At 46.6% G+C, this 8706-nt stretch overlaps 1 protein-coding gene across 1 annotated transcript; it reads left to right on the top strand.

Annotated features, from left to right (window-relative positions):
- The first annotated feature begins 4441 nt into the window (after nt 1–4441).
- Nucleotides 4442–7717, top strand: LOC120843126. Its single transcript, XM_042286960.1, has 2 exons — nt 4442–6595; nt 7586–7717. Exons 1-2 carry the CDS (start codon nt 4442–4444, stop codon nt 7715–7717), a joined length of 2286 nt encoding a protein of 761 aa, XP_042142894.1.
- Nucleotides 7718–8706: the final 989 nt, after the last annotated feature.

Here is an 8706-nt window from a genome sequence, read left to right as displayed (position 1 = left end):
TTTTGCCTCGCCCATACCGGATATGCCTACTTGGCGGTCGGGGGCGAGAGTAAGCGGAAAAGGTCTATACATGCATTGAACCTGACGTCATCTTCTCCGCTCTCCGGTAACCACGAGAGAAGAGGTGAAGGAGGAGTTCCTCTCTCACAGGGACTTTCTTTTGTGTCTCCGAGATGTCGATATTGCCCCTGTCAAAGATTATGAGTTAATCCGCCACTCAATATTTGTACAAAGGCAGCTTTACGGTTAGTTGCGGTGGCTCGCTCGCTGGCGCGCTTCGGTCGCTTTTGTGCCCGGAACGGCTACATCCTTTGCTTGTCCCGAGACAATCTACGTCAAGATTGCGCCAGATGTCACGCGCTCTCCACTGGCTGCTCTCGGAGCGCTTGCCAGGGTGGGCTCTTTAAAACTAAAAATACAGCCATGAGACTCAAATACAAACGTGCGATGGTCACTTAAAGATGTTATGAAGGCTTATTCAGCCTGTTTCTGAGCACAACCGGTATATTTTAAGTTTCGTCGGAGTATCCCTTCAAGACGTCTACAGAAAAATATGACTGTTTTAAGTCAAAAACTTGGAGCCACGCAAATGTTCCCGTAGGAATGTATATTTTATACAGAACTACCTCCACAAAATATCGAGACACACAGTGATGAGCCACAGAAAAACGTATCACAGTGAAAATCAAGTACACGTAGTCAATGCGTACATGGCTAGACAAGCTAACTTACAATCATGTAAGCGATGTTAACGCATGATATCACCGAATTCTTGCATTACAACCCAATCACATGGCAAAATTATTGTAACGTCGATCGAATGACATTATGGGGTCGTCAGATCAGCTCGCGACGCTCGTATTATAGCCATTAAGGATCGCGAAATGATTTAATCTCATATTATCATTTAATGAAAATATTTAGCTTTCCGCAGGGCAGGGGTACTCAACGAATTATTTACAGTAAACCAATCCACTTCTCTTTATGGGCTCGAGCAGCCTTAGAGCAAAGTATAATTTATTTTTCTTTAATAATACTATTACAGTACTACCGTAATACAGATAGGATTGTAGTACAAACGTGGTAAAGTCATTACAATAGCATTAGTAAAAACAAACACATAAGTACAAACAACGCACATTAAATAATCGCACAGAAACTTGTCGTTCCCCTTTCAGTGAAAACTTGATAGTCCTACATGACCCTCAAAGCCTGTAAATAAGTTGTTTCTCATCTGTCGATCGGATCCATACGTTCAGCAATATCCGTCACGAAAATATTTGAACACGAGCTGGAAGAAGTCTTTCTGTCTGTCGAGGAAGAAAGATCTATCAATAATCGACCAGTGTCATCGTTGACTATTTGCCACACATGTCATTCACACCGTAGCAGGACTTGCTCCGCAAATCCACGTAAATGCCGTGCTATCAAGAGAACACAAAAGAACTACGCACGAGAGCAGCAGCAGAAGCGTGGAACGAAAGTAACGAAAGTGCTAACGCCGTCGACACATCTCCTGCTCGTGTGCGCTCTCTGCGGCGGTGTATAATTTTTTTTTTCGGTTCTCTTCCTTTTCAGACAGTCTGCAACTCACACATAATGTAAGTTTATAAGAATCGGAGCCCATATGAGGGAAGAAAATGTCGACGCCGGAACCGGTTCATTCGAAAATGTGTGGGGAGCTGCGGTACTGCACTTTAAAAAAGAAAGCTGTCTAGGTAACTCTTTTTGAAGTGCAACTGGCATGTCCCAGAATCCACCCCTTTTGCTAGAGTGCGCGTTGCACTTTAAAACGAAGTAACCTTTCGGATTGAGGGTTACCTTTGTCTAGAGTAGTAACTCCTCTTCGAGAGGAAGAGTATCGCTAACACTTTCAAACGAATAGCCTATACTAGTACTGATGGGGTGGTATGGACTGTGCAAGTGAGTCATAGGAACACTAGGTTAGTGTAACAAGCGACCCTTGCGAAGTTTTAAAGTGACACTCTCATATCAACAGTTAATTTCACTCTTGAGGAGTGTTATTTTCAACTCTGTTATGAGGGGTGCGTGAACTGCTAAATGTAGGGTAATATATATGTAGGCTCCGTTCAGTTAAGATCGTGCACGCGAATCCTGACATAAGTTTGGTTTTTGCAAATATTTTTATATGTTACTCCTCAGCATGTGTAGGGAACGTAACCAAAATATTTCGCGAAGAACATAATATTTAAAAAAATAAACAATTTTGAGTGCGTCAGAATGGCATGTTTGATTTGTTTAAGTTTTCGTTTTTGTCATGTTTGGTGACACCTACTACGCAAACTACAAATATCAGAGATCTCAAATATTTTTAACTTATAATTTATTTATTTATTTACACAGTACCTACATCGCCACAGGGGCATTATTGTAGGGGGTACATGGTACAGGAAAGTAAAATGATTATACGTCACATTGTATCAAACGTGTTAATAAAAAGTAAGACTATTGATTGAAAGAAGTGCAAAAAGATTGTTACAAAAACTGTTACACAAAATCAGAAACATAACAGTACAAAACAATACACAGCACACAACTATTAAAGGATGTCTAATAATGAGGTGGAAAACATAGCATCCGAAGTCTCAGCGACCACGTGCTGCGGAAGTCTGTTCCAATCACTAAATGATTTTGGGAAATACGAGTTCTTAAACATTTCAGTTTTACACCTAATATTCTTTATTTTTAGTGGGTGGTCCACCCTTGAAGACAGGTGTGATGAGGTGGACTATAGAAGCGAGAAGAGAGAAAGACGAAGTGGGGCCGGGCAGTGTGGTGCGCGTGAAAACGGGGGCTTCTGAAGGCAGACCAGCAACTGCGACGCTAACAAAGACATCGGTGGGCTCCCGCGGTCCCGACGGCAGCAACGACTGGTTCTACGCGGGCGGGCAGCTAGAGGCCCGTGAGTGCTAGCCCTGGCCAAGGGGACCGCCGCCTACGCCGGAAAGCGAACATTCCCCAAGCCGACCCAGAAGGCAGCACCCGTGGTCGCCGCCGACGACGACGTGAAGGTGCGGTGCCTGACTCGAGTGAGACTACGTCATCTATTTTCGTTTTTTCTTCTGTACATAATACACCTCTCTTTCTTTCACTCGCCGTCCTCGGGTTCTTTGTCCTTTATTCACCATCTTTCCATCACAATATCTGGCATCCGCGACAGGACTTTCTATTGGTTAACAACCCCTAGAGAGCAGAACCCCGGGACGGCTGTGTGGGAGAGATAAGAGCATGGATGCAGAAAAATTGCTTGGCGTTGGTGGGCGAAGAACTCCGTACCTGAGTTGAGCAAGAGCGTGGTAGGCAACGCGAAGAACGGGTCAGATTGCGGGAAGATGCGCGCGAAGCAGCTAAGGAGACACAGGACACCGCTGACCGAGAGCTCCGCAGGCTCCAACAGGAACAAGAAGTGTTACAGCTGCGCCTGCGCTTACAAGAGAATAGCGGCTCAGCTCATGATGAGGTCCACCACACCAATGGCAGGGGAGAGAACTCGGGAGCACAAACTTGTCACCGGAGTCCCCACAAACTAATTCCACCATTTAATGAAAAGAGAGACGACCTGGACGCGTATATCCAAAGGTTTGAGCGGGTTGCAACTAGCCAGGATTGGCCTCGAGAAAAATGGGCAGTGTCCTTAAGCTTGTGCCTCACCGGTGAGGCATTGACAGTTGTGGGTCGGATGACACCAGAGCAGTCATTGGATTATTCTAAAGTCAAACTTTCCCTGCTACAGCGGTTTCGTTACACCACCGAAGGGTACAGAGAGAAATTCAGGGAAAGCAAGCCAGAGGAGGCAGAGACGGGGAAACAATTTGCAGCCCGACTTTTTGGGTACTTTGATCGCTGGATTGAGACTGGAGAAATTTCGAAGACGTTCGAGGCCATGAAAGATCTGATAGTTGCGGAACAGTTCTTAAAATATTGTCACCCAATGCTATCAGTCTTCTTAAAAGAGAGGAACTGCAAGACGCTCGAAAACATGGTAGTAACCGCGGACCACTTCTTAGACGCGCAGGGCCAAACTAACTGGGCAAAAAGGAACAACGACAGCCTGTACAGTAACAAGGGTGGAGATCGAAGTAAGGAGGATACCCGAATGCCACCCACCGCTAGGGGGAGGAATCAATGTTTTCTCTGCAACAAGCCAGGTCACAAGGCAGCAGACTGCTGGGAGAGCACCAAGGCTTAGCGCTTACCCGTGTGTTGGAGATGTGGGAAAACGGCACACAAGGCAGCAGCATGTAACTGGAAACCGCAAGACAAGCAGGATAGACCTCCTCAAGCTTCCTGTATGCTTTCCGTTCGACCAACACCTGACGAGACCGACCCAGATGACACATATGTCCTACTGAAAAACGGGGACAAAATTCCAGTGGTGAATGCGGCACTTGGAAAGGCTCCACGATTTCTAGTAGAAAACATGCCAGTGGTTCGGGGAGAAGTGGGAGATCGAGCTGCCACAGTATTGCGAGACAGTGGGTGTAACACGATTGTAGTGAACAGAGACCTGGTTACGGATGATCAGCTAACTGGGGTTTCCAGTCCGGTGTTTTTGCTGGATAGGACGGTCAAATATCTGCCAGAGGCAGAAATTGATGTAAGAACGCCTTATTTTACACGCAAGGTATTGGCGAAGTGTATGGAGAACCCTCTGTATGATTTGGTACTCGGGAACATTGAAGGGGCGAGAGGGATTGATGATCCAGATGAGGAATGGGAGGGAGAAGGATCAGGGAGATCTAAAAGACGTGAGGAGAGTAACATGCTGATAAGCACGTCCGTGCGGCACGAGACTGCCGGCAGGATGACCCAAGACGAGGGTGAAAGGGTGCCAGACGACGGTGTTCTGGATAAAGAAAGGAAATACGCAGGGGCGCTCAGAAAGGGGCGCTCTGACAGCCAAAGGACGATTTCCGAGTTACCAGTCATGACATTGGATCCGATTGACATTGACCACGCTAAGCTGAAGGAGGCACAACGTAGTGATGAAACACTGAAGAGGTGTTTCGCTGTCGTTGGCACAGCGTTTGTGTCGGGAAAATCGCAGGAATCCGAGTTCTTTCTACACAACTATATTCTCTACAGAAGGTACAAGGACTCGTCGCAAAAACAGTGGAAACAGCTGGTGGTCCCCAAAGAATTTCGGCAGATTGTGTTGAAGCTCGCACACGAGGGGATCATGGCTGGCCACCAAGGAACAGGAAGAACCACCGATCGTATCCGTGAAGAATTCTATTGGCCGGGAATAACAGCGGACGCGAAACGATTCGTGAAATCGTGCGACATTTGTCAGAGGACTATCCCGAAACGCTTGGTTATCAGGGCACCCCTAGAAAATATGCCTATCACTAGTACACCATTCCATAGAGTTGGCATAGATATTATCGGACCTATCAATCCGGGTTCAGAGTCCGGCAGCAGGTATGTTCTGACGGTGGTGGACTTCGCAACCAGATACCCTGATGCAATCCCATTGAAGAGCATTGACACCGCGGAAGTCGTAGAGGGTCTGTTACAGATATTTGCCCGAGTACGCTTACCACGAGAAATTGTCAGCGACCGAGGGTCATGCTTCACTTCAGCCTTAATGAAGGAGGTCAGCCGCTTGCTCCCGCTCAGACATCTGACCACGACGCCTTACCATCCAATGTGCAATGGATTGGTCGAAAGGTTCAATGGGACAATTAAACAAATGATTAAAAGGATGTGCCAAGAAAAACCGAGGTGTTGGGACCGGTACCTTAATCCGTTGCTCTTCGCGTACCGGGAGGTGCCGCAAAGCAGCCTAGGATTTTCACCCTTCGAACTTTTTTATGGCCGACATGTTCGCGGTCCGATGACAGTGTTGAAGGAACTCTGGACAAATGAAAGCATAGACACCGAAACGAAAACAACCTATGGTTATATGGTGGATCTTCGACGGAGACTAGAAGAGACTTGTAAGACCGCCCATGAGGAATGTAGGAAAGCTCGAATGACCCAAAAGAGGTACTACGACAAGAAAAGTGGAGTTCGACAACTGAAAGAGGGAGACAGAGTCCTCATCTTGTTGCCAACGGACAAAAACAAGTTGATTCTGCAATGGAAAGGACCATTTTCAGTATTAAAAAGGAGGAATAACGTGGACTACCTAATAGACGTTGGAAGAAAGTCTACTGTATTTCACATCAATATGCTCAAAAAGTACGAAGTGAGGGAAGTTCTATGTGCTCCCCGTCAAGCCCTGGTTGGCATTACAATCGAAGAGGAGTCAGAGGAGCAAGACATTCCTAGTGTCTGTCTTAGCCAACTGGAAGGCTACAACGATGTACAGATGTCGGAGGAGCTAACTGAACGACAAGCAGGAGAGGTCTACCAACTGCTAGAAGAACTTCGAGACGTATTTTCGGACTGTCCCGGTCGAACCAGTCTCGTACAGTGCAAACTGAGATTGACAACGGACACACCAATTCAAGTACGCCCGTATCCTGTCCCTCTAGCACTGCAAGACGCTGTGGAAATGGAGGTAGACGAGATGCTACAACAAGGCATTATTAAGAAATGCGACTCAGCCTACAGTTCACCGGTAGTTGTCGTCAAAAAGAAAGACAAGACCACAAGGCTCTGCATCGACTTTCGCCAACTGAACAAGGTTCTAGTACCTGATTGCGAACCTATCCCCCGCGTCGACGTGATGTTCGCTAGAGTGAGCACAAAACGTTACTACTCCAAATTTGACTTTGCGAAGGGCTACTGGCAGGTACCAATGGCTCCAGGGTCAGAGGACGCAACGGCTTTCTCGACAACAACGGGATTATATCGATTCTGGTTTATGCCCTTCGGCATCAAAACAGCCCCGGCAGTATTTACACGGCTGATGAGGAAGATTCTTGATGGCGTACCGGACGCTCATCACTAATTTGACGGTGTTTTAGTTGCGTCTGACTGCTGGGAAGATCACTTAAAAGCAGTGCGTCAGTTTTTGACCAGGGTGAGAGAAGGAGGACTAACGATCAAACCCAAAACGACAGAGATTAGCTTCTCCAAAATTACATTCCTGGGCCATAAGATTGGGCAAGGATCCTTCGAGCCTCTAACGGAGACCCTGGAGAAAATCCAGGACTGTAAACAACCTCGAACCAAAAAAGAAGTAAGATCATTCCTGGGATTAACAGGCTACTACAGGGAGTTTATCCCAAACTACGCGGAGACCGCACTTCCTTTGACGGAGCTGACGAAACAAAGAGCGCCTGACAAAGTTATCTGGGAGAAGAAACACGCAAAGGCATTCGATGAACTGAAAAGACTGCTTTCCAGAAAGCCTATCTTGAAATCACCAGATGTGACAAAGATATTCGTACTGGGGACAGACGCCTCAGAAAGGTCCTTGGGAGCCGTGCTCATGCAAGAGCACGACAACGTTCTTCATCCCAACGCTTATGCTAGTCGTAAACTACTACCCCAAGAGGTCGCCTATTCCACCATAGAGAGAGAATGTCTAGCTCTCATATGGGCAGTAAAAAAGTTCCATGTATACTTGTTCGGAAGACACTTCACCATACAAAGCGATCATCAACCGTTGCAGTACCTTAATTCAGCCGGAAAATTAAACAACCGGGTACTGAGGTGGAGTTTACTAGTCGCCGAATACGACTTCCACGTCGCGTACAACAAGGGAAGCGAAAACTTTGGAGCAGACTTTTTAAGTCGCTTGTAATCTGCACTGGCACATCACTGTCATCGTGAAGGCCTGTCCATCCCTTTGTGTATTGCAACTTTCTATGACAAGATGAAAACATGGCTTACACATGCAAGTTTGGTAAACACTGGCAAGCAATATGATGGCTTGCGAAACTGGGACGTGAGAACGCGAACAGCCAGCTGAGTGAGTGTCAACACCAGCCAAATTACTTAGTTTAACTTAGAAAAGTAGTGCGTTGTTTCTTACTCTTATGTTTTTGGTTTGATTGTTTGTTTGTCCCTTTTTGAAACAATTGGAACAATTGTCTTAAAGGGGGGGTCGTGTGATGAGGTGGACTATAGAAGCGAGAAGAGAGAAAGACGAAGTGGGGCCGGGCAGTATGGTGCGCGTGAAAAAGGGGGCTTCTGAAGGCAGATCGGCAACTGCGACGCTAAAAAAGACATCGGTGGGCTCCCGCGGTCCCGACGGCAGCAACGACTGGTTTTGGACGGGCGGCTAGAGGCCCGTGAGAGCTAGCCCTGGCCAAGGGGACCGCCGCCTACGCCGGAAAGCGAACATTTCCCAAGCCGACCCACAAGGCAGCACCCGTGGCCCCCGCCGACGACGACGTGAAGGTACGGTGCCTGAGTCGAGTGAGACTACGTCATATATTTTCGTTTTTTCTTCTGTACATAATACATCTCTCTTTCTTTCACTCGCCGTCCTCGGGTTCTTTGTCCTTTATTCACCATCTTTCCATCACAACAGGTAATCAGGATTATGTAAGTAGTGGTCCTTCACAATACCTGTTTGTCCTAAGTAAATACTTCTGAAAAATTTCATTCTAAGATATTTTCTCCGCGAAACCAGAGATTTCCACTCGAGTTGTTTTTTTTTTTTTTTAAATCTGTTATACTTGAGCAAAATTCATAATTATTTGCAACAAGGGTGTGCAACTTTGTTTTGCACACGCTCTAGTTTCGATATTAAATTTACGTAATACGGGTCCCACGCTCGACAAGCAT

This window comes from Ixodes scapularis, unplaced genomic scaffold (genome assembly GCF_016920785.2).
Source record: "Ixodes scapularis isolate PalLabHiFi unplaced genomic scaffold, ASM1692078v2 PGA_scaffold8__174_contigs__length_109621045, whole genome shotgun sequence".
Classification (NCBI taxonomy): Eukaryota; Metazoa; Arthropoda; class Arachnida; order Ixodida; family Ixodidae; genus Ixodes; species Ixodes scapularis.
The sequence above is the reverse complement of the archived record's forward strand: the minus strand, read 5'-3'. Positions and strand labels throughout refer to the sequence as shown.

Coding starts and splice junctions, on each gene's coding strand:
- LOC120843126 (XM_042286960.1), top strand. CDS start 4,442: ATGCCAGTGGTTCGGGGAGAAGTGGGAGATCGAGCTGCCACAGTATTG. Junction 6,596..7,585: donor ACAGTTCACCGGTAGTTGTC/GTCAAAAAGAAA, acceptor CAACCGTTGCAG/TACCTTAATTCAGCCGGAAA.